At 30.7% G+C, this 27,680-nt stretch overlaps 1 protein-coding gene across 1 annotated transcript; it reads left to right on the forward strand.

Moving 5' to 3' along the window:
- Positions 1-1,379: 1,379 nt before the first annotated feature.
- Positions 1,380-19,590, forward strand: LOC134700278 (collagen alpha-1(XI) chain-like). Its single transcript, XM_063561636.1, has 20 exons — positions 1,380-1,452; positions 2,404-2,436; positions 3,114-3,149; positions 3,861-3,896; positions 5,829-5,864; positions 7,503-7,538; positions 8,274-8,309; positions 8,704-8,739; positions 9,282-9,299; positions 10,187-10,213; positions 10,797-10,832; positions 12,413-12,448; positions 12,710-12,745; positions 13,887-13,913; positions 14,942-14,959; positions 15,864-15,890; positions 16,758-16,793; positions 17,164-17,172; positions 18,057-18,122; positions 19,502-19,590. Exons 1-20 carry the CDS (start codon positions 1,380-1,382, stop codon positions 19,588-19,590), a joined length of 747 nt encoding a protein of 248 aa, XP_063417706.1.
- The last annotated feature ends 8,090 nt before the right edge of the window (positions 19,591-27,680 follow it).

Genomic DNA, 27,680 nt, shown 5'->3' on the forward strand with positions numbered 1-27,680 from the left:
GCATCAATGATACAAATGTCAACACGGATCCTTAAGATCGGAAAAATGTTTCCGATCTCTAACTTGAGTTTGCCTCAACAAAATATTATTAAACTTATACACAGTGCTTACAATGTATAGTCACAAAACGGTCAAACTACGTGAATCCAGATCTGGCATCTATATGTGGAAGTTTACTCAAGGTGTTTTTTTCACAAGCGGGGGAATTTGTGGCATATACACATATTCTATATTCATTTTGTCAACAGCTTGTTCACTTCCATTTCCTGGTCTGTGTACAAAAAAATGAACGAAAAACAAATATTTAACACATATTGCAGCACAAACTAGCAAGGAACTCGATTAAACTGTTTGAAAGAGTATGTTTTCGTCATATGAAAATCCAGGACAATTCTTCCCGTTAGGAGTTAGTACGTTTGTATCATGCCCATCACAAAATATATGAGAACATAACTTGGGTCTTTCTGTCAGGCAGCCAACAATATAAAGGATAGTTAAATACAAACACAATGGTTATTGCAATACATGGTATGATGTCAGGTTTTTAAACCTTTACTACCTACTTAAGAGTACCAAGTACATTGTACAAATTGTAATTAATTTATAGAAAATGTTGATGTAAAAAGACGAAAGAAGCTACCTTTTAAAATTGAATTGCGTTATTGATAATATCCAAATTTTAGATAAAACAACACTGCTCTATTTTTCTACCATGATGTAAAAACTACATGTTTCTGCTTTCGTTTAGACTTTCCATCGAGATACATTTTCTACTTTATTCACAAACAAATATATTTCGACAAAATTGATCAATAAAAAAATACCATAGTCATGGTGATAAATTTGTATTCTTCATTTCTTTTCTCTCTCGTAAAAATGTATAATTGTTGAACAATCAATAGAATATATTAATCGATTAAAACATGTAAAAAGATGAAATCTGATTTGAATAAAAATCTGTTGAATAATTTCAATCAAAGCATGGGGTCAATAGGCATGTGGAAAGTTTCTAGAAACACAATACAGTTTTGATTTACGCTCCTACTTTGTACAGGAGATCAACTTTTTATATAAATATGAACGATAAATACATGCTAACTCTAATTCGATTCCAAACAAACAAATGAATGAATAAATGAATTAATAGATAAATATACACAAGCAAATTTTATGAATATTCATGAATAATTTCAAGTATGAATAAAGATGTAATTGAAAAAAAGGTAATGATATTCAGTTAAACTTTTCACTTGATAAAAAAAAAGTGTCAATCTAAGTTCAAGAGTTAAACTTCCAACTATGTATATAAAAGGCTATTATAAACAAATATACATTTATTGTTTTATATTCAGAGAGAGGTATAGAACTTAACCTTCAAAATGAAGCATTTATTCTGGTCATATGTACTGCTGATTTTATCTGTCTACATTGCAATGATAGTTGCAGCACCAGGTAAATTATTTTCTTTGTTGTGAAATCATTTCATATTTTTGTATACGAATCAAAATTTGCACAAACTGCACGACATCATTATGACTGTTTGATTTTGTGAAGCTTACTGATTATCTCCCTCAAATTGTTAATAATTTGCAAATATAATTTACTAATACGACGAATAATCTAGTTTATAAGTACTATGTATTTGTTTTCGTTTTGAAATAGTGTTTATAGGTGTACTTGGTTGTTGTAGTGCCACCATACTGGACAATAGTTCAAGTTTAAGACATTGAATAAATTGTTTGATACCTACCTGACTATCAAGTATAGAAATTTTTCTTCGATCTGTTGTACTTTTGTTTTGTTCCTAAAATTTAAGTTTGCAACGTTTAAAAACGTAGTCATCGAATGCTTTCTTGTTGAAAGCAGCAACTGTATATAATTGTAATCGTGTGAGCAAACGTTTCTGGCTATAGTGTCAACTTGCCCTTTCAGAATCTAAAAAAAACATGGATAATTTTAATGTTCGTACCCTTAAATGTAAATAATGTTACGTTATCGGTTGTATTTTCCTTTTGCTAATATCATTATTAACCTAACATGACGTTTTGGTGTATATTTTTCGAAATATTACCCAGGATGCATTATGCACGTATGTTGTAAAATAGTTATTGAAAGTAAAAAAAGAAAGATTAAATCATATTCTTTTCGTAAAATTTTTGCTGAACTCATCCACATTGTGAAATGTAAATAAGATATAAGGCAGACTAAATCTGTTGTATCTCTTTTTCTTGTTCAATCAGATACATGTAATATTTACAGATATGTCCTTAAAGAAAAAAAACACAATTAAACGTCAATGTTTTCTTTATTTAGTCTCAATTGAACGCTTGACTTAAATACAAATATTAGATATATTTATTAAATAAATAAGTCATAGTTATCATTCTATTTATATAACTGTAGATAAAGGCGACAAAGGAGAAACGGGACCTCCTGGTGAGTAGATATACATCCCACATAACAAAACACAATAATGAAAACTTCAAACTTAACGGAAAACAAGTAAAATGTGTGACCAATCAAAGTTTATCTTCATTGTACTTTTTCTTTTGGTGAAGGGGTAAGCTTTGTATACTGTGCTTTATATCAATTTGATACATCAAGATGTGTTAAACTGATGTTTAACACTTCTGTCTCTTGTGCCGTTGTTACAAACACAATCCGTTGTAAATAAAGAAAGTCGCTTTCACAAACATCTAAAACACCATCACATTAAATGAAATGTGCCGCAAGTCTGCAGCCTGCAGCCTTCAATTGTAGAAGAAATCTATTACATATATCCATTTTTTGTTTATTGATTTGTAAATACACATACATGAAAGACAGTGGTTTTAGTTTTGCCTGCATTGTTTAACATAGTGTTAAAATTATTTTTTTGAAGGCTTTGGTACCTTCACTGACATTACATCAACAGGATAGATTTATTTGACCACAAAAATCTAACATAAATCGCCAACCATAACAACAATTTATTTGCCTTCATCGGGAATGTTAAAGGCCTCTTCATTTAACGTCAATGTATTCCTTAGATTGTAGTTGCAACTGGATGCAATAACTTGAATACATTAATTAAAACAAGGTTGCTACTAAACATTATATCTTTACAATTTTAGGACCGGAAGGACCCAAGGGAGTCCAAGGAGACCTGGGTAAGTACAACAACATACATATTTGACATTTAATTTTGTAATCTTTAATATGTTCAAACTTCATTGAATAAGATAATACTGCGTGGCTCATCCATGCGTGTCGTCTTCGTTTACCTGTAACCTTTTAGCTCACTTTGCCCAATGAGGCGTATTTAAATGTATTATTGCGTACATCTTCGTACGTCCGTCGGTGTGTAATATTTGTTTCCTACATATCAGAGGTACATAAAGGGACACTAAATGTCAAACATGTTTCTTGCATCAATTTTTTTATTGATTTGCCGTAATGAGGAATGATTTAGATATCGATAATAGGCACGGTTGCAAAGTATTTATCAATCCTTCCATTTGAATAGCATCATTTCATCGACATCAGTCAAAGTTGGGATGATTTATAAAGCCCGTTATACATATGATGTCAGGCCGCATTAAACACGCTTTCATTTGATATATACAATGAAGCGTACAAGATATCGTTTCATTTTAATAACACAAATTATCGAACCTCAACCAATATAATCCGTCGACTATTGAAATTATATTGTAAAAGCCATATTATATTCTCTACTAACATCATTGAAAAAATATAATAGACAGCAGGAGAAATTTAGAAATTAAGTATACGTTTTTATTTACACATTGTTTAAAATATATTCAACATAAATCAATCGTACCGACCATAATCATGATAATATATATTTTTAATTTAAGGTCCGACAGGTGACACTGGACCAACAGGACCTCCAGGTAAGTTCAATAAAGAACATATAAACTGTATTTTTGTTTCTCCCACCTTCGTGTTATACCTGTTCAAAGTTTGTCCTTTCAATACGTTTAAACTTTTTTGGCTTTTTTTTAACTTTTTCGTTTTGCCATGTTAACTAGACTATAGAAGAAGGGAAACGCACATTTAGCGTACAAAACTGTACGCGTGATATATATGGTGAGTTTAAGTAGTTAGACCTTGGTTCTGGGAATTAACTCTTTAAATCAGTTATTTGTTTGTAAAAGTCCAGTTTCATCAACGTATTTTAAGCATTTACCTGAAATAGATTGAAAATTATCTATGTAACACAGAAGCTTAGAATATATTTTTGAAAATGGTTGATAATTTATTAAAGTACAATTATATGAGTCTATTATCAAGATGCTGCATATGGTCTTCCAGTATAGTGCAGGATGTTCGCTACGTGGTTTCAAAGGCTTTTTAAAAGACTGTTATCAAATGAAAGTAATTTGATAAAATAACTAACAGAATCAGAAAAAAAACATAACATGCATAAGGATCGGTGTGCTTTTGGTGAAAATAATATCTTTTGGATATTTGGCGGGACAAGCGTCTCTCTAGAGTTTACCTACTTTAAACATTGGCTGATTTTCTCTTTTTAAAACAATGAAAATATAATAATAATTCTATAAGATTTTAAGAAATGTTTTTTTTTTAAATCTATACGAAATAAAATTATGAAAAGAAAAGTAGGGTATAGTGGACACAACTTTGTATATAGCAAAGACTGATGAAACCAGTGAATTTCTAAAAATCTGTAAAAAAATCAACAACAAATGGAGCGAACATCATTTACATCCTTAATTTGATTGATAAATTGAAGACCATTATAAGATAAATTACCACTATATTAATATTCTACAAATACTAATTATTTGTCAATTCTGTTTTCCTTCTTTTGGAACTAAAGTTATTCTACGTTTTTTGTGGCATTGGATTGTAAAGAATATTTTATCATCTCCGCGTAGGACAGATTTTTATTAGAATTATTGTTGAATTTTCTTCATTAATTATCCTGTCTGTTGTTTTCAAAAACATTTGTGACTAACACAAATATCAACGTAGTTTCTACTCTTAATGAAAAACAAAATACGTAGATTGCGAATTTTGGATAGATACGAGTCAACAATCCACTAACTTTTTCGTACTGATTGTTCATGTTAAGACAAATATCTATAGGAAACCAAGTTGGTTGATCCTGTTAATTTGCAACTTCAGATGATGCCTCTGAATTCATCCCATAACACCCATCAAACACAGGCAAAACAAAGTATTCTTATATAAATCACACAGTGGTTACAAAATGAAAATGTCGATATAACCATCTCGATGTGAGACATTTAAGGATGTACTTATGTGAGGTTTTGAGATAAGTATCAAATGTTCGGACTCCTTGGGTTTTTTCCATACCATACAAGGTAAAAAAACATTGCCCCATAACACCTATTTATCTTTAAACATAAGATGTAATAGCTCATAAAAGGTAATTCGACAAAATTTAAGCTGATTCTTAATTTTTTTTCAGTTGATTTGAGAGGCAAATAAAACCAATGCAAATATAAGATAAAAGTCCGAGTCAGCCTTTTCCCGCCATATTTTGTAAATCAAATATCTCGAAAAGGAGCTCCATGATCTATCAACTTTTTAGCTTATTGTCATCCTTAACTATCAATGTCCGTGCTTGGACAATCAATTTTGAATTCTTGATTTATTTAATTTTACCTTAGATCACCTAAGCACATCTTTCAGACTTTATCTGAGTATGATAAATATCGGAACTACAAGCAAGTATAACACTTATATTTCTTCAAAGGTCAACTTCAAATAAAACAGTTTAAACTAAATGCGAGTAAGTTGACTACGATATGATGTTGATTTTTTCTTTCCTTCAGGAAGCGATGGAGCAGACGGACCGCCAGGCACGAAGGGTATGTATTTGATTCAGTCATTAAAACTTTCTTTGAGTTGAACATATATACTGGATGATATTTTAAAACGAATCAGTATGATAAAAATAAATTGAACAAATTAACAATATCAGACATAACCATGTTTTTTAATATATACTTTGATCATGTTGATGATTTGGAACTATTTCTGAAACATTTTAAAAATGCAGATACATTTTTGGTGTTAGGAAATTGTGATTTCGATATATAAAAGTAGGGGAAATAAACCGAATCCTCCATCACTAATAAAAAAAGCCTTCAAAGTGTCTATGTCAAAGACTATAAAATTTAGTCGTCATACATAGCGGTATGTGTATAGAGATAGACTTGTCTTTTTTATCATATTTGTCATTATCATATATGTAGAGCGGTATAGAAAATACAATCAACATTTTAGTAAGATGTTTTCGGCTTATAACATGTATTTTGTTATGATATGATTTGTCAGTCCATTTTCTAATAACTTTGAACAGTTAGTTGTAATCGTTAGCTGTTTCATCGCCATTGAATGCAAGAGACAGTGGTGGCGTTCTTAGACCATTCAATGTGCAGATTCCAATTCAGAAGTCTTTGTATTTGTGTAGGGGCCAGCTGAAGGACGCCTCCGGGTGCGGCAATTTCTCGCTACATTTAAGATCTGTTGGTGACCTTCTGGTGTTGTTTTTTTCCTTGGTCGGGTTGTTGTCTCTTTGACACATTCCCCATTTCCATTCTCAATTTTATTTAATTGTCATTCGTTGCTTTCATATTTTTACATTTCGGCTATAACTTTTACATTAAAGATAGACAAAATATACCAACGGAATATTCAAACTTAAAACGCCATGGCAAAAACAAAAACACTAACAGATAAACAACTATACACGGAACTGCACATAGAAAACAAGAACTTGAGAAACACGGTCCCAACAAAAAACCGGAGTGATTATATGTGCTCTGGGGGGTGAGAAGATCCTGCCTAAAGTAGTTCAAATTGAATTACACTGTTAACCCGTTTTAATTGTTTTACATTATGTTAGGATTTTCATAATTTGCGTTTTTGTATGTGTTTGTTACATTTGAAAAGGCCGTGTAGTATAAATATAATAATGCTTACATCTACGACATTTGGTCTCTTGTGAATAGTCATTTTGTGTTTAACCTAAATTCATAAAATTTAGAATGGAAAAGGGGAATGTGTCAAAGAGACAACAACCCGACCGTAGAAAAAAACCAACAGCATAATGTTTTGTTCTTATATATGTTTATTCCAGACATATAGATACAACAGAATGAACCTTAATTAAATATTAAATTACGAAAAAAAATACTTTATTTTCGTGCTTTAATATTCAATTAATGTTCATTGTGTGGTAACCATATGTTCTGTAATAAACATATATAGAACATGAATTTATACTTTATTTCGTAATTGCTTTACCGATATCAGGATTATAAACATCTGTATGATCAATGTAACCCTTTTTCTTTTACCTATATTCATAACGTGAATAACACGATAAACATCTTTTTTGAAGCAGAAGCTAAAATTGTAAATATACATTTGAATTCAATTTCAATCGAACCGTTTTTTCCTAAATATGTTAAGCACTTACCTGTATATCTACATTCTTTTAGGAGGCCGTGGAACTAAGGGAGCCAGAGGAGGAAAGGGTAAGATACACAGTATATAATCTCTAAACTATATTCATTAGATATAAGGTATAAGTATATAATCTCTAAACTGTACTCATTATGCCCTTTAAATCAATATTAATTTGAGCGTCATGGAAAAATGGAAGAGTCAATTGTTGTCAAAACACATTTTTAGCGTGAGATCTTCGATCTTTGATCAAATTACTTTACTAACATTTGTTAAAAGACATACTGATGTCCTGCCACGTGCGAACAAAGATCATAATAATGAAACAATTAGAGTCATATGATGCCTTAAGCCAAAAGCTACACATTTTCAGCAGTTTCTTTTGGAGTTATCGACCGAACATAACTATATAGCTGTACTAAAAAGTAAAATCATAAAAAATACAGAACTCCGAGGAAAATTTAAAACGGAAAGTCCCTAATCAAAGGACAATTTTCAAACGATAAAACACATCAAACGAATGAAATACAATTGTCATATTTTTAACTTAGTATAGTTTTTGTCAAATCTAGAAAATCGTGGATTGACCCTGGTTTTATAGCGCGAAACACTATGTAAATAACTTTAACATCATACAGATATATATCTTTGTCAATGGATTTTAGGTTGTAAGCACATTAACTTTTTCAAAACTATTTCAAATCTTGCTCTGAGTGGTAAAGGTAACACAGGTGATCTATACCTGAAAAAGTTTGCACTTTATAATATACCATGTGTAATGGTATGAAATAATTTATCTCTTTCAGGTTCAGCCGGACTACAAGGACCAAGAGGAGCCACCGGTATGTATTTTTGCAATGATTAATACTATTTAATGTTCAGAATTAAAAAAATATATATCGGGCAAACATATATACTGAATATTTATACATTTCAAAAAATATGTGTATAAGTTAAAAGGGAAAAATACGTTGCCTTTTACGCATATATCTGAGTGATTTTAAACAATGTCTGATGATGCAGAGGCTTGTTTTGTAGGGCAGTTCTGGTTTTGATGTCCCACAGTATGGAAATAGAAATAGATTCGTTAACAGTGATAAACATTCCGGACAACATTAAATTCATTACTTCTTTTAGCTTAAAGAGAGATAATATAGTTTAAATGAAATGAGTTTCTTAAATGATTATATAAAAGTATGATGATACGTACTTACCATATCATCGATTTAATTTCAGGACTAAAAGGAGAAAAGGGAGGAAAAGGTGTTCAGGGTAAGTAAAACAATCTACAATATTTTAGCATTACTAATGAGTCTATTTTACATTTTGAAAATTTATCTTCATTGAAAATGTACATAGTAAAGATTGTTATTAAAGCCGAATGTTCAGTGTTGTCTCATTGCACTAAAACCACATCGTCGTATATCAATGTGAAGACATCGGCATTGTCAACTGTCAATTTGTAACTGTATAGATTCATTGTAAATAGTATATGAAGGCACCATTCTTATTAACTGTTTCAGCAAACCATCAAAACGCAAGAAGAGATCATATAGCTGTTTTTTTCGCGGGTGTAAAATTTTGCAATGTTGATTTAATAAGGTATACACAATATTTTGACAATACCTTTGTATGTCCACTTTTAAATTGAGGGATATATTTTTGCGATTTTGTTCTATCCTCGAAAATACGCGAAAGTTACCCGCTATACGTAGCCATATAATCGTTGTGAATAATTCAAACATTTGTGTTTCTGGTATCTATGATCAGTGTATTTGTTCTAATCAAATCAATAACTGCCTTATTTTTTGCAGGAACGCCAGGACAATTTGGTAAGGTTTTTAACTTATTTAAGTTAATCAAATAATTTATCACGTTGAAAAACTAGATATGAATTATGTTGATATGCAGATAGTAAAATAAGTTTAATGATTTTCTTGAGTATAAATGTATCCCATGGTTGAAGTAGAAAAAAGGGACATACTATTTACAAGTTATATACCTCCACAACGTGCATTGAAATTCGTTGTTGCCGATGAAACACGTTTTAAATGTTAATATTCATTTTATCAGCAAAAGTCTCATCTGAAAATGACACGCATTCCTTTAGAATTATAAATAAACGGCCTTTGAGATTATAATCAAGATAATAAAAGTCTACTCGAAACTGTACAAACTCTTTTCACTGCACAACTACCAGTTCACTTAAAATAAAATATATAGTATGCTTCTTAATCTAGTTGATTATTTTCCCCTTTTTTGATGTGCTGTAAATTCAGAAATTTAGTTTAGTTTAGTTCTTCCAAAGTTTTCATAATGCTAGTTACATAATTGCGATTACAAATGTGATATAAGTACATTAAGCTTTCCTAATCTTATCTATGCATTATCGTTGGTTAAAATAACTTTTTTTTTCTACTTTATCACGGATTATTGTCTCAAACTGTTGCTATTTAAAATCTGTAACGAAAAAAAAACATTGTTGAATAACTAAGTAAGGAAAACAAACGCAGTTTGGCATTTAAATTGGTATTGAATTATCAATTTGTAACTTCGTGTACTCATGGTATTCAAAGTAATTGTCAATATCATCTCGTTACCGGTTACTTCATATGCTTTTAATATGCAAACACAACCGAAATATTCTAACACGATTCATTCACAGCTAATAGTTTTGTATGATATTAAGATAAATTTAAGCATACATTTCCACTTACAGGACGAGATGGCAGGGATGGACGTGCTGGTAAGTTCTTTATCCCAATACAAGACTATTGCAGGGTTGACATCGCTGAACGACAATTTTAGAAAAAAACATCTACATTCAAATATAATGTAAATCTTGCTTTTGAAATTTTGCTATAATGATAGTCTTAGAATGATAGGGAAAATGTCTGTATATGTTGTTAACCTTAGTTTAAGTTATATTGCTTTGTGACTAGTCTTGTACTAATTGTTTTCGGTAATGTATGGGTACGCTATAATGAAAGTAACTCGTAAAAATTTCGTAGACGATCAGCAGTGGTATTTAAAACTTAAAGCTTATTACATTCGGATCGATCATAGAACGTTTTTTTCTGAAATTATACTCAACAAAGGTACATTTTTCTGTGCTTATCAATATTAATGCATGATCAAACTAGTAGTGTGTAGCATGTTGCTTTTTATATCATTGATTGTTCGTTCATCCATTTGACCATATAGAAAAGAATATAGAAAGAATATATGAAAGTAAACATTTTATTTATGTTTAAACAAATTGCTTGTAATTCATTTACAAAGTTAAAAAGAAACTATTTGTATTAACCATAATATCTTTCTATTGCTAGGACGGGACGGAGATAAGGGTGAACAAGGAAATACTGGTAAGTTAAACAGTATAAACATTTTATTGTAGTTTATAATTTCAAACTTATATGCGATTCAAATTCCTACTGTATTTTCCCTTTTTTCTTTTTTTTCCTTCTAACTTCATAGATGAGTTTTGTATCGTCTGCAATGATATATATATAAAAAAAGATCTAGTATGATTGCCAATGAGACAAATGTCCACAAGGGACCAACATGACACAGACATTATCAACTATATGTCACCGTACGGTCTTCAACAATGAGCAAATCCCAAACCACATTGTCAGCTATAAAATCCCCGATAAGACAATGTAAATCAATTCAAACGAGAAAACTTACGGCCTTATTTATATAAAAATAAATGAACGAAAAATATGTAACACAAAAACAAACGACAACCACTGAATTACAGGCTCCTAACTTGGGACAGGCACATACATAACTAATGTGGCGGGGTTAAACATGTTAGCGGGATCAACCCCCTAACCTGTGACAGTGGTTGAACAGTACAACATAAGAACGAACTATTTAAATCAGTTGAAAAAGGCTTAAATTATCAGATGGACAAAAATACAAGTAGACGTGGCCGGGTACTTATACATCCCGACACAAAAAGACAAAATGAACAGCTTAAGAGTACTCGCAGTTATCTGACAGCTAGCTATAGTTCAAAGCCACTAACAACTAATAAAAAAATCATGCATCTAAGACTATACTAAATAAGTTTGTTATAGAAAAGACATTTGCTCAACGACACACTAGTAACTTGTGGCATTCGTAGTAGTGTCAAATTCATCTGCAGTAGGAGTTGTAATTAAGGTATATATGATGAGCTAATTATGCAATCATTTTGTCAGAGTCAATATATTATCTTATCTTGTGTTGTAACACACTAAACAAAAACACAACAATAAGGTGTATTATCCAGCCGTTTCCCCGAAGCTTCACACATTCATCCACAGTTTTTGGTACATGCAATCCAACACGAGTGTATATCTTTACATTCCAGTCGATACTTTGGAGAACATCGAAAGATACATAATCATTATGTAAACAATTAAACAACATTTAACGGATGTTTAAGGACTGTTGAGTCGTTACACATATTATACGAAAGAATAAGGATCTACAAAATTTGCGTTTTGGAGAGCTATTTGTTTGTGTAATATTCAGGATTTTAATACTTTCGACGGTTCAGATTCATTTATTTTTAAAGCAACTTTTCTATAGATTGCGATTTGTTTATGGTGAATTACGTGGGTAAGGAGCTTAAATTGTATCTTACTAATTTTTTCTAGTTAGGCTACACTTTATATTTCGATTACATTCATGTCATGCCTTTTTCTAAATCAATCTCTCATGACAAACGATATACAAGTTCATTATTAAACCTTATTATAAAAAATCTGCAGTTATTGATATAAGTTACAGATAGGGAGAATGAAACCTCAAAGGATGTCATTTGAAAGTGTTTCTTAGTACTATAACTTATTTAGGGATGTACAAATAATAGGCATATCCATCAAAAGTCGTCTTTATTTATTTATTTAATGCAAATACAAAATTTATGGTAATATATATGTTTGTCTTCTAGGCCCGATAGGACTTACCGGACCAACGGGTATGACTGGTATGTATTCATGTTTGTAATAATTGAAACTTTATTTGATTTTTGAAATTAAGGAAAACTTATATAAGAAAATAGTATATACATATGTATTGCTAATAAATTTTGTAAAATTTCTAATTGCACTTGCAGAAAGAAGCAAGTGGAAAGTAACAAATTAAATATATTTCGGCTAGAAGCAGACTAGTTTAATCGAATGCTTTTTACTAGAAACTTATACAAATGAGATAATTTGTCCTACACATATGATCTATATAATTCCAGGACCAAGAGGAGATATGGGAGACCAAGGAGATACTGGTAAGTACAACAATACACAATATTTGAGTCTCATTGTTAAGTATTTAGTAATCAAAATGAACGTGTAGCGTACATATATGTTATCAAGATGAGTTTGTAAAGAAACATTTGACTAGAGATAAAATTTATAAGAGAGTTCTGCAGTATTGAGAGGGTGGTCAGCCGATATGAATATATATCTTTACATTACAACTGAAAAATTAGTTTCCGCTCTAAGATAAAACCATTACTATAAAATAACTATATAAAGTAAAATAGATGTGTATTGGTTTAAAACAATATCTATCGTTTAAATACTTGAATTCAAATGTATCCTTACATTACATTGAACTCATATATAAAAAAAAGCATCTTCATAATCTCCGTTTCAGGAACCAGTAAGTAATTAGGTAGATTGATTAGTTTGTGTTAAATAAAATATGGTGTCCTTTCTATATGTTTTCCAATGTGAATTATTCAAATTTTAATATAAGCCAAGTTTACAAATCCTATTACATAAAGTTTATAACTGTAATAACTGAAAATTTCCAAATCAATTGAATGTTTGTAGTGGGCCGAATCTGTTAACTTGGATCCTTATTCAGATTTGAACTGCGTTCCTTTGTAAAAATCAATATTAATCAAACAAGGCATACGTAACTCAACCATACGAATTAACATTTTTACATTACCCGCAGCAGTTAACATAATTAAATAATGGAGCGTGACTACAAACAGTTTGCATCATTAACAGTATCATCAAATTTTGTTGGCTGATTTTATAATCAATATTGATATATTCAGTTCAATGCAGCTTAGGATTGATATAGGAACCATATTGTTTATTTGTATTTTTTTTTACATCAAGATTTGCGAAGACATCTAAAATTTCAACTAATAACTTGTAACTTTATATATTCATGGTATTTTATATTTTTTGCATCATTTATTGTATACCAAACTATCTTAATTGATCAAATTGTATAATCTTATTGCTACGGCAAATTTAGAAATTCTCAATACTCTGGCAAGACATTTCTCAAATTATTTATTAAAACAGAAGTAAGTAAGTTTAATATAAGTTTGAATTCAATTTAAATTTAATCAAATGCATGTATAAGCTAAACGTTTTGTACTGGTCATTATATCTGTATAATTTTAGGACCAAATGGAGACAAGGGCGAAATGGGTAAGTAAAAAAAGTTTAGCATTTCAACTATACATGTATAGCTATCTCAAAACTCCAACCTACGTGATTTTGGATTTTCCGTTTTGAATTAATTGTAATGTAAGGTATTTTTTATGATTTTACTGACTCCAATGAGGGTGGTAAAGGGGGCCCTGAACACGGAAACACGTGAAATAAAAATCGCAAAAACGTTGCACGGAAAATAAAAATCGGAACAAACGAAGCACGAGAAATGAAATCGTAAATATTAACGGGAAAAGTAAAATATTTTATTAATCATGCAGCCGTTCTTTGATACCATCTTGTCATTATAAAATGGACATGATGACCCTACAGTCACCTTTTAGCGTCCGCTAGTTGCAAATGATTTGAAAGAAAAATATTATTCATAATATTAAATTTGATACAAATTTAAATATTCTGGGAATACATAATAAATTTAAAACAATCTCCGGACTGACTTTGAATTAGTCCCGGTTAAATTTTTAATCAAATGCGCATCAAGCACGAGAAATTAACAGTTCCGACACGAAACACGGAAAACAAATAAAGGGGAACACGAGGCACGCAAGTCGAACCAAACACGAGAAAACGAGAAATAAAACCTCAAAACACGAAAACACGTGAAATAAAAAGACCGAAAACGTTGCACGAAAAGAACCCTTTACCACCCTCTCCAATGTGTTTTTGTCATATCTCTTGTGGTTTTATCAGACCTAGTCAAGAATCTCACCACACTCCCCTTTTATTCTCTAGGAAAAAGAACTGAACTTGAGTACATCATTTAGAATTCCAATGAAGTAAAAAGGAAACAGTTGGCTTTTAACCTCGTAGTATACTACTTATATGTATAGACATAGTTATGATCAATTGATGGCCTGCTGCTTCATATAATTAGTTCACGTGAAAGCATTGCAATTAGCATCTGTATTAAAACAAAAATAAAGAAGGTATCCTAAACGTGTGGTGAACAATGGATATATGTATTACCATTATATTATCATTTAATGCTACTTTCTCTATTTTAGGTTTTCTAGGACCACAGGGTAATATTTATAACTTAAGTATTTCCTGCATGTGCAGGTTTATGTAAATATATATTAAATGATACACAATGTTAAAATAAGGACTTAAGGATGTACTAAGGTGAGATTAGATAACAATTCAGAAATTAAGAAATTAAAAGTGATGATATAAGCATGATAAGCTGGTAGAGCATCAATTAAGGATAAAGATAAACTAAAAATATTGATAGGTCATGGACCTTCTTTTCGAGATATCTGAGATTTAAAATATGGCGGGAAAAGGCAGACTCAGACTTTTACCTTGTATTTGCATTGGTATTATTTGGGTCTAAAATCAAAAGAAAGAAAATCAAGAATCTTCTTAAATTTTGGTAAATGCCATTTCATGAGCTTTTAAGTCTTATATGAAAAAATAGATGGGTGTGTCATTGGTAAATATATTTTACATTATATTGTTTGGAAAAACACCAAGGAGTCCGAACATTTGACACAAATTCCAAAACCTCATCTAAGTTCACCCTTAAGACTTAATTGTATGAAAAAAAAATATGATGACCAATTTACATATGATATATTCCAGGAGTATGTCAAGTAAAGCGACATAACTTTAAAACAAAAATAGGTTTCACCATAACGAGTAACGAATGTCGTTGTTGACAATGAAATAGTAATAACTACAACCGAAACAAAAAACTTAAGTTCTTTCAGAATATGAAACAATTGTATGTTGCTAATTTTATTCAAAGCAGACTTAATACTGCACAAACAATGTCACCTTTTAACTGCCATTGACATAGTTTGGCGATTGTGAAATTTTACATATTTTTTTCTTCAGGTAACGCCTAGGTATTCATTTAAATAACACAAACGAGGCATGATTGTTTTTTTTATTAACTGATTATTAAATATTTATTTACATTTACAGGAATATTTGGAAGAGACGGGCGGAATGGTAAGTATTGCATATTTTTGAAAACTATAAAATTTGAAAAGTACTGGACAGTAAATCAGATGTTGATTCATGAACTTACTGCAGCCAGTAAACTTTTTGTGAACTACTAGAATAAGAAAGATCGGAAATTTCGACTGATTTTCCAGTAATTTATTGATACCACAAATTAATATTTTATGAAGTATTCGCTGTAACTACAGTTCATCACAGTCTTTCACATCTAAGCCAGATATTATTCTAAATCTAATAGTTATTCGGTGGTGGCATTACATTCATACATTCTGTATTTTATGTTCATTGTTTTGTACATTAATTAGGTAGTAAATTATGTCGTTTGAATTATTTTTCATTTCTAATTTCGGAACCTTTTAAAGTTGACTATGCGATTCTGGCTCTACTACTTGTTGCAGGAAGTTCGGTGAACTACATATAATTGTTAATTTCTGTGTCATAGGTCTCTAATGTGAGGTTGTCTTATACCACGTGTTATTAGTTACATGTATGCATCTGTTATGATACGTAAGCATTAGTTAATGGGCTTATGTGCGACTCGCCTTCAGTGAAATTAACACGTGATAAACTTGCAAGCTACCAGCATTAATATGGACACTGTTTAACCAAACGAAAGTTTGATACTGCTTTGATCAATCATTAAAAATCTTATATTGAATGATAATGATAAAAGGAACCTCAGTTGAACGATAAAACACAAGAATGAATAGACACATGATCTGTGGAAGAGGTTTATTGAGGTCCTACAGGACCGCCTTGAAATTTTAAAACACGCTACAACGTACTATTAATTTGCTGTAATTATGAAAAAGAAATAAAAAGTGCTAACCAAATTATCTATAATTATACTTTAAGGAGCCAAAGGAAATAAGGGAGAACAAGGATATACTGGTAAGTAAAGCAATCTACAAAGGTATATGTGGTTGTCATATATGACCTTATTGTAGACTTAACGTGCACCAAACGTTAACAAATGGGTTATCGGTGTCTCTAAAATGAGCTAATTATACAAACATGTTGTCTTTATCTTTTAATCGTTTTTTTGTTGTCATAGAGTTGTTAGTGTATTTTAAATCATTGGTAATAATAAGTGTCTTAATTTTGTATCTTTAGCCCTTTTTTACAGTTTATCTACAAGAAGATAAGGCAAAATTGAAAGATTGAGCAAATTATTAAATTTAAATGGAACTATAGAAGATACTCGAGCATATCATTTTTACATTACTCATGTTTGTTATCACTTTTTTTATTTCCACTACAGGAAAAGATGGTAAGTATTGTAAGAATCAAATTCCGTATTGAAATAATAATTTGAAAAATAAAGCACGATAAAAATAAGAAAAAAAATGATAACAATAGACCAAATCAGAACATGATCGTTCCATCAAGTGTTGTCCGACATCTCGTTTCAAGTTAAACTGCAGTTAAGGATGTTTGCTGCTCAGTTTCATAATAAATAACTGTCCTGAAAACTAGTATATATTGATAGGGGATTAATTGAAAACAAAAAAAAAACAAAAATAGGTGTCAATGTGCTTGTTTTTGAGATATTAGACATTGAAATGTTGGAGGGGAAATGTTCTCTCTTAATTTTTCATAGCTTCTTCATTGACCAGTTAAAGTTCTCAAAAGCTATTACAAAATAAAGGATTTTTTATAAGATTTTACAAATGACTTAAAATCATACATGGAAAAGATTTATAAAAAGAAATATGGGGGTTTATGGGCAAATTAGTTTAAGACATTTAAATGGATAAAACCAGAGGATTTCGAAAATCTGACAAAAAGTCCAAAACATGACAAACAAAAATCCTTTATGTGCGTTAATTTGAAATATTATTCATAACCATGCAATGCATTTAGTAATAAAAGATAAATTGACATAATATGGTCTCCATTTTCTCTATACTTTTTGAAAAAATTAGAATTTGAAGAAGATAATGGGGTCTCTGATTGAATCGATCATGTTTATTCTGCACTCATTAGATACGCCATGCTTGTATAAACCGTTGATTGTGACTTATATTTATATAATCGTTTTTCTTTCATTATAATGAATTTAAAAAGAATCTTCATTGAAAAAAGAAATAATCGGATGACTTGTTCAATAGTATAACCTTGTTTATTAAAAAAAAAAAATATATATTTGTACAGGATATTATGATTTACGTGTTCAGTATGATGGGAAGAATGTACAAAATAGAAGATTCTACGAAGCTGGTAAATATTTAATAACTTTTTAAAACCAAAAAGCGTGAATATTTATTCTGGGAAACATCATTGACAGTTTTTGTATTGACTTTGAATTAACTTACTGTTACTGTGACAACTCTAATGTCAACTGTTGTATTACAAATGTTTTTTGCTAGTTCTTGTTCGTGCTGGTGTCGTACCCGTATGTTGTAACTGATTCAAACAATTTTGATATAATGCGTTGTATTTGATTCAGTAAAGATAACGGACAAAATTTGACCTTTGGTTTTCTCTTTTTGAATTATTTCACATTTAAATGTCGAAACCTTTTATAGCTGACTATAATGAATTTTAACATCATTCAAAAAGCATACGATGAACTTCAGTCAATAAACAAGTGTTTGTTTGACCTCTGGTCGGTTGTTGTTGTATTTGCAGGCAATCACAACACGTCTCCTTTATTCTATATCGTGAATGATAAAAGTCTTGTGTTTGGCATATGATTGGTAAATAATTAGAGTCGTTATATATGCTTCAAATTTAAAACAACTCCTTAATGTTGGTATACATGTATCTATGGCAATATCGGGATAATTTATTCATATTGACAAATTGAACTGTGCAATTAATGCGAACAAGCCATAACGTTATGTTTTAGTTAAGCGACTTAAGTGAACAAGTAGTCTTCATATTTTGTCGATCATAGTACTTATTAGTATGTACTCGAGGTCATTCAAATATGCATTAACGTATAGGGTAAATTAAACATGTAATTAGATTTTCAATAGAAATTTTATCTATAAGAAAATCTTTCCAAACAATAAACTATAAATAATACATAATAGATATCAGAAAATATGGTATGAGTGCTAATGAGACAACAGTCCTTCCAAGTCAATATTTGTCAAAGAAAAATCATCACAGGTCAAAGCACCGTCTTCAACACCGTTTTGATTTGAATTATTACAGCTTTCTTAAAAAACCATTCTATCAATTTTTCCTCAACAAATTTGGATTTTCAAAAAGTGCATGTAACAATTAAGACATTTTATTGAACATACAAACAATCAGATGATGATGGAATGATTGATTGGTGACTAAAAAATGTACATGTCATGGTACCTGTATGATTTATGTACTACAGTTATCTATAAACTAAAAAAAAACACCTTTCAAAGGAAAACTTGACCGCCAATGGTCATGTCGAAAAAAAATGAACATATGCCCTCCAAAGACATAACAGCTTCTGGTTTTTTTTGGGTTTATTATCTTACTAAAACATGCATTGCATATGTTTGCTTTTTTATGATTTTGTTTACTTTATCATGTTTATAAATGTACATCCTGTACATTATGCATCATCAATTGTCACCCTTCTTATCTTATGACGTTCTATTTTTTTTCAGACAAGTACAATATAAACAACGCTGTAAAAAAATTCCTTCATCAAAAGGATCAGAACAGTAGACATCCCTATTGGAACAGAAGACCTTAAAGTGGCACATGTTAGATCAAATGAAATATCCGTAGCTGACTGTAAATCATCGTAATATAGAGAAGGGATTTCTTAACTCAACATTTTAACATATTTTATTGTAATATATTACAATAATAAATGTATCGTTATATACAAGATGTTGTTGTTGTTTTATTTCTAAATGACAGTAAGACGTATAAGGTTTACATGTATGCTTCATTGTTTGATAATTTGTTGTTTAATGTCCAGGAATCAATGATACATGCGTAATACATACCAAATAAATGCTTGAAATTTCACCAAAAAGATTCCAGATCCACTTTCAACACACAAGTCTTTCAATAGTCAAAACTCATCGTCAAATACTCATACAAATGTGGCCTAGTTCACAAAGTTAAATATGTTCAACTGCATAATCAAACTTTCATAGGAATGAAATGTATACATAAGAAGATTGGTACCTTTGATAACTTTTATGATGAGAAAAAACAGTTGGAGTCCCTCAGAAAAAATATAATTAGTAATCCCTTAAATCTTTCAATATATAGTATGTATGCTACCGTTAATAACAAATATGTGGATAAATATAAATGTAACAACAATCTTTCAACACGGGTTAAACAAATCGCAGAAACTACAAACGATGAAAGTGATTTCCAATAAAGGAGAGAAAATGTGTCAAAAAAACAATAATAGAAACCCCCATGATTCGAACACAAGTTGAAAATAACAAAGTATGCATAGAAATTATGAACGAATACAGACCATGAGACGTTAACGTCATAGTGTGAAAAGCGTACTTCTTTTATGGCGTACGGGCTTACGGGCTTCCTGCATTGTGAAAAGCCGCACGGTGACCTAGAGTTGTTTATTTCTGTGTCAGTTGGTCTCTGGCGAAGAATTGGCACAATGGTAATCATACCATATCTATTTATTTATATAGAAACACAGACAACAATTAACAACATAAAAGACACCTGTTCGAATTTACATGCAATATGCATCAGAGTTATACTCATAAGAGCAGCACGATGGATGCTGCCACAGATGATAAGAAGAGTTTATCATTCTAGCAATTGAGAGCGCATCGAGTTTCTTGTCGGGACGTGTTGCCCAGTTTTTTCTCTTAGTATTGTTTTTTTTTATGTCTACTTGTTTTCCGTGGTTTTTGAAAAGGTCTGTACCAAGTCGGAATTTTGCAGTTTTTTTTCCACTTGTTTTATTAATTATAAAAACGACAAAATTAGTTTACTCGCGTAGTGGTATTCTTAAACCTTGTAAAAATATTTGGTCTTTTTTTTTTAAATAATTCTAACATAACTTTCGATTTTTTAACCCTATATACCACTAATCTCCATGAGAAATTATAATGGTTTTGAATCAACATTGAACGACAAAACTTCTTCCTATGAGACTCAATTTTAATGACAAAACTTTCGATAATTTTGATTGTCCGAAAAAATTTCAAAGTACTATAGTACGGGTGCCACATGTAACACAGGATCTTATTACCCTTTCAGAGCACATGAGGTCAACACCAGTGTTTAGTCGATTTCGTGTTGCTAATATAAAAAAGAAGATGTGGTATGATTGCCAATGAGACTATCCACAAAAGACCAAAATGACACAAACATTAACAACTATAGGTCACCGTACGGCCTTCATCAATAAGCAAAGCCTATACCGCATAGTCAGCTATACAAGGCCCTGATAAGACAATGTAAAACAATTCAAACGAGAAAACGGCCTCATTTATGTAAAATAATGAACGAAAAACAAATATGTGACACATAAACAAACGACAACCACTGAACTACAGGCTCCTGACTTGGGACAGGCACATACATAAATAATGTTGCTAAGCCTTCATATTTCCTTTTTGTATTTGTGTACTATTCTTTGGCTGTTTTCTTTTTTAGCCATGACATTGTCAGTTTATTTTCGATTTATGAGTTTGAATATATTTCTGGTATCTGTCGCCCCTCTTTTAAATATTTATATCATTGGCGACTTTTGTAAAATAAACCGTAAGGAATTGGGAAAGAATAGCAAAAATCCATGTTACGTCACTTCATCTTTATAAATACTGGAGGGGTTGGAAAAGTGTAACAAAAATCAGTATAATGTCATTCTTGTACGAAGGAGTTCATTTATACTTTAATTTCAAGATTGGTTCTAAATTTATCAACGGACCTTCTGAATTCAAATGTTCTAATTAATAAAACGTATGCTATCTTTCTTTAGCAAGGGCGTTTTCTGAATACTCAACTATCATTAAAATATCGTATAACTAGATGTTTCAAAGCGACACAAATAGTCTTGTCCCAAAAAGTTGAAAAATCTGCAATTTCAATATAAACGCATGTGGACACAAACATCTTGGTAGCCTCACAAATTCAAAAATCATCTCAAAATCTGGAGGGGAATAGAGAAAAAATCGGTAGAACTGTGATTTTGATTAATTCAAGTCCAAAGCCCGTTATTTCAGCAAAAATAAGCGGAGCGAAACGAACCTTAAGCTCGACCTATAACTAATCATGGTTAACTAACATACAAAAAATACAAAAAATCAGCTCATTATCTGAAGGCGTTTAGAAAAAAAGGCAGCATACCTGTGATTCTCAGAAACAAAAAAATAGTAGAGCGAAACGAAACTTTTAGAAAATTGTCCTAAAAAAGTCCGAAAAATGAATTGTTGCGGAATGACGGAATGACGAAATTACGGAAAGATGAAAAGACGGAATTACGGACAAGGTTAAAACTATATGGCACCGACAACTTCGATGCGGGGCCATAAACATGCATAACCCACTGTTTTGCAACTCTGTTTTGATAATTTTTAACTTATCATATATTGGCAGAAAAATAATAATATAAATGTACCCCATGGTAAGAGTAATTTTCCCAAATATTTACTCAACTTGGAGAATTGTATTAGGCGTGTAACATGAATTTTGTTTTAAAAATAATAAAATCCGAGGAAAATACAAAACGGAAAGTTCATACTCAAATGGCAAAATAAAAGATAGAACACATCAAATGAATGAACTGTAATATTCCTTACTTGGTACAGGCATTTTCAAATGTAGAAAATGTTGGATTGAAACTGGTTGTATAGCGCTTAACTTCACTCTTGTGTCACAGTCGCATCGAATTCCGTTAGTTTTTGAACGATGCGTGGACAAAACAGACAAAATAGTCAAACAATGATTACAGCAGTCATCACAGTGTTACAATCGCAAAACAAACCAATATTTTCCAAAAAAGTTCAAAAATCATCTATCATATAAAATACACAGTAATTTTTTAACGTGTTTGGCGTCAAAAAATGTAAACGACACAAAAGAAGAAATTTTCTCGTTCAATGTTTATTCAAAACAATTATATTTTCACAATGGGAATGATGGTGTGCAGGGTTAAAAATCAAAAGTTGTGTAAGAAATAATTTCGACAAAAGACCGTGATTTAAAATTATCCAGAAGTTCTTTAGAATTTATAAGAATCCATATATGGTTAATAATTTAAGTTTTTTGTGTATAATTCGGAGTTTAGTATGACGTCAATTATCACTGTACTAGTGTGCATATTTTTTTAGGGGCCAGCTGACAGCTACTGGTTAGGGAATCCTCGCTACGTTGAAGACCCATTGGGGGCCTTCGGCTGTTGTCTGCTCTATGGTCGGGTTGTTGTCGCTTTGACACATTCACCATTTCCTTTTTCAATTCTATTAATACCACTACGCGAGTAAAATAATTGTGTCGTTTGTCGTTGAAAGTATAATCAAGTTTATAATAGAACAATAACATGATGACATGTACTAGAAAAATGATATAAAGACGGGATATTTGATCTGCTTATCAAATGCTCCTAGTATATATCCACTGTTTCACGTTATTGTCCCATGCCTTTCTCTAACAAAATTGCAAAGCATTTTGAAGTCAGTCTGCTAATTCCGTTAAATAAAACTCAGTGATTTTGTATTAACATTGTGTCCTTGATCCAATGTACTCGTTCAGTGTAAGTTCCAGTTGTGTTTATTTGTCTTCTGATTGAGGTAAGCCATTTCAATTGATATTTTATAGTGTGTCTTTCTATTATGTGATATTACAGTATTTTTTCAGATAAGGGTAACGATTCGGTATTTTTAAAACGTTTAAATCGGTTATAATTGTTTCCACCTAACCTTAGTCATGAAAATGATTTCCATTAGTTGTCGTTTATTGTTATGTTACATTAATGTTTCTCGTTTCTTGCATTTCATGTAGACTATACCTTTGGTTTTCCAGTATGAATGGTTTTACACTAGTAAATAGTTACCAAAGGTAGCAGGATTATAGTTTAGTACGCCAGACGCGTCTACATAAGATTCATCAGTGACACTCAATCAGAATATTAATGAAGCTAATTAACAAGTACAAAGTTGAAGAATATAGAAATTGTTGGGGCCCTTTTTAGTCTGCTTTGTGATATCAGAGGCATTTCGGTGTGAGCAAAGTATCAGAGTTGGAGACCGTGTGTTGACCTTTAATAGTTGACTTTGATAAATTGTTACTTTGATGTAAAGTTGTCACATTTTCACTCATACCATATCTTCTTATATCCAAATATTAATATTCAAATTTCTAGGCTCATCTAATAACATCGCAGAAAAAAACCAATACGTGCATTCCCATTAAAAATTAGTTTTCAACAAGAACAACCGTTTAAAACAATTTTACCTTTATTGATATACAGTGAAACCTGTTGAAACCGAATTTCTACGAGACTTCAGATTGTGTCTGATTTTTGCCGAATTTCGGTTTAATCAGGTTCTCAACGCATACAATTTGATATCACGGTGCTTAAGAACATGATTAGTTTACACAGGTTTTTTGGTTTATCTAGAATTCGGTTTAGTCAGGTTTCACTGTATGAGAGTTTCTGTTAATATTTCTCCTGTATCAATGGCATTTCTTCTTTTCCAGTAGGGGATCTTTTCAACACGTGTTGTAAAAGTTTTTGTACATTCACATTGATTCATATATTCATTTCTGAATAACCGTACATTATCAAACCATAGATTTTAATTTTTTTCAACATGTTGGACGAGTCAGATGATTTCTAATTATGTGGGTTTTTTTTAAGGACTGAAAATTATTGATCTCAACATAATCTATACTTTCTGTTACAAAAATCCTCAAAGGCTAGGAGAAGGGTTGGGAACCATCTCACATGTTTAACCACGCCATTGTCGTGATTGTCTAAAATCATGAGGATGTAATTCAGGGGTTGTCGTTTGTTGATGTGTTACATATTTGTTTATCGTTCATTTTTTGTATATCAATTGGGCCGTTATTTTTCTAGTTTGAATTGATTTTCATTTGTTATTTCGGGGCCTTTTATAACTGACTATGCGGTTTGGGTTTTTCTTATTGTTGAAGACCGTACGATGACGTATAATGGTTATTTTTTTGCGTTTGGTCTCTTGTAGAGCGATGTCTCTTTTGCAATCATACCACATTTTTTTCATATTAAACATGTAAAGTCTTAATGCCTGAAAAAGGCCACATAGTATGTTCCTGTAATGATGAGCCTTGGCTATTTGGACGACGATGTATAAGATTTCAATTGTTTCTGTTTTAATTCCATAATAGTGAAGACTATTTAGTTAGTGATACATTTGTTTTAAAAGTTCACACTTAATAAATCAGGTATGAATTAGTTGTCATAACATGTTAAGCAACCCAACAAATTAAACCATTTTCATCAAACAAATAATAATGTCTTTCTGTCATTAATGAAAACATGTATATTTTTAGATGCATTTATTATTGCGGTCTGTTACAAATAAAAAGTTTACTAAAGATAGTAGTAAAAAAATCCTTTTAACTTCCTTGGTTGTTCATTGAATGGTAAGCGTAATCTCTTACAGCTCTTTACTTTTTCTTTTTTCCTAAAATAAAGAAGGCTTTCAGTTCTTAATGACGATAATTAACTCAAAATGTACATTTGAATAGTTGAAACAATATGGAGCAAGTGTTATATGTGTTAAAATAAGAGAGGGGCGAAAGATAGCAGAGGGACGTTCTAATTCAAAGATAAACTACAAACTGACACCGTCATAGCTAAAAAGTACAAACAAAGACAAGCAATTTTTCAAAAAGCACAACATATAAGAAACTTCCAGAAACAGAATATATTATGTTTTAAAGGTAACATACAGCGTTTCTGGTTTATTTGAAATATCCGGTACCTACAGCAATTTTAACTTAATAATAAAGACCAAAAGCAATAAAGTTCAGAGAAGTATCTTCGACTATAGGTACAGGAAGCTATAACATGAAATATAGAAACAATTATAAGGAGAGAAAAAAGGCATACCTTTTTTAGTTTACTGAATTTGCAAAAACAGTAAAATTCAGTTGCGAATTACAAATACTAGATAAGTATGACACACAAACCAAAAACTTAAACTTAAACTTCGGTACACAAAAGCAGAAGGAGAGTTAAAAGCCAATAGAAAATCATTTAGTATTGTTTTTCAAAGAATAAAGAACGGCAAATAAGCTGAATGTGAATTCGTTATTATTCGTTGTATACTATTTTTCGTGGAATTCGTGAGTACAAGGGGAACCACGAGACTACATGTTCAAAGAATTACCAATTTCCCTACAGACTATACTCATACTTTGCCAAACCCAAGAAATAATCTATCAACGAAAATTTGGTCTCACGAAAAAAAGTGAATCGACAGTGCGCTTATTATATTAATAAACTAATAAAATGTTTACCAATTTCATCAATTTTCATTTCTTTATTCCCGTATAAACGAACACGGATATTATATGTCTCTGAAAAGATAATAAGAATAGTAATCAACGGAAAATAAATGATTGAATCCTGATCTATCTATTCATATTATTTGAGTGATTGTACATGTGCTCAAATAATTTGTTATATTAAAATATGATGGGAGTGAATAACAATTTAAAGAATAACTATTTACAAATTTACCAGAGCGTGATTTAGGTCAGGCAACTGTGGAGTAAAGATGTTAAAAACAGTCATTTGTTAACATGATTTTGTATAATGTCAACAAACAAGTTTCGAGAAAATTAAGGACAGAAACATTTAATATGTATGTAGTATGGATTTTAGTTAATTTGAATATAAATAAAACGATATATACTAGTCAACAAAAGAAACGATACACGACTTTAAAATAAAATTTATCAAAAAGTATTAAATATAAAACAAAATGAGATACACTATTTAAAAAAAAAATTTCATTTGCAATGTATGCACATGTGATAATGAAAATCAAAACTTTTCGGGAAGTATCTAAATTCCGTGTAAACGATCATAGGGTGCAAATCAGCGGAAGTTGAATAAAAAATCGACACATAATTTTCTCAGTACTAATTTAAATTTCAAATTTGTTTGAAAATATTCAATATGCCAATCAAGTTATGTTCATGTTGTAAATAATGGGTTAAAATATTGTTTTTTTTCAAATTTTGGGGAAAAGAGGGTTTTTTGAAATCTCAAAAAATGCAAAAAAAAAAAATTTTATTTTCGTCTCAAATCAATGCTTTAGATATGAAAACAACACACAATAAATTTCGAACCTTTAGGATTAGTTTTAAGATTGTTACCGCTTTCTGAATATCGCTCTACACATACTGTCTATGGTAAATCAGTTGATAATGTGTACATTTTAACGATTTCTCGTGGGGCCGAACTTTGCTTAACAAATAAACGAAGAAACTGGATGATTTTTAAAAACAAATTGATGGTAAAAACTGTCTTTACCTTTAAATGAGAGATTGGCATCATTAGTTGGAACTTCTTTTTTTTTAAATTGTCGTTTTATGTAAATTTTGTAAAAAAAATAAATCGCGAAAAAAACGTCACGAAAGCAAAAACAATTGTTTTAACGGATTTATATTTCCATAATGATTTTAAGTATTACTTCCTTCAATATTGGTCCAATGAACGGAAAACTTTATCTTTAATTTGAAAAAAAGTCTTGTATCGTTTCTTTTGTTGACTAGTATAGAAGATATTTGTGTAACGTTCTTGATTTGCTTTTACATTAACAATATTATGCGTTTTTCTATGGCTTTGAA

This window comes from Mytilus trossulus, unplaced genomic scaffold (assembly GCF_036588685.1).
Source record: "Mytilus trossulus isolate FHL-02 unplaced genomic scaffold, PNRI_Mtr1.1.1.hap1 h1tg000128l__unscaffolded, whole genome shotgun sequence".
NCBI lineage: Eukaryota > Metazoa > Mollusca > Bivalvia > Mytilida > Mytilidae > Mytilus > Mytilus trossulus.

Bases quoted from the DNA above. Each gene is read 5' to 3' on its own strand.
- LOC134700278 (XM_063561636.1), top strand. From the start codon at position 1,380: ATGAAGCATTTATTCTGGTCATATGTACTGCTGATTTTATCTGTCTAC. The intron at 12,449-12,709 runs GTATGTATTCAT...ATATAATTCCAG, and splicing joins CGGACCAACGGGTATGACTG to GACCAAGAGGAGATATGGGA. The intron at 18,123-19,501 runs GTAAATATTTAA...ATTTTTTTTCAG, and splicing joins TAGAAGATTCTACGAAGCTG to ACAAGTACAATATAAACAAC.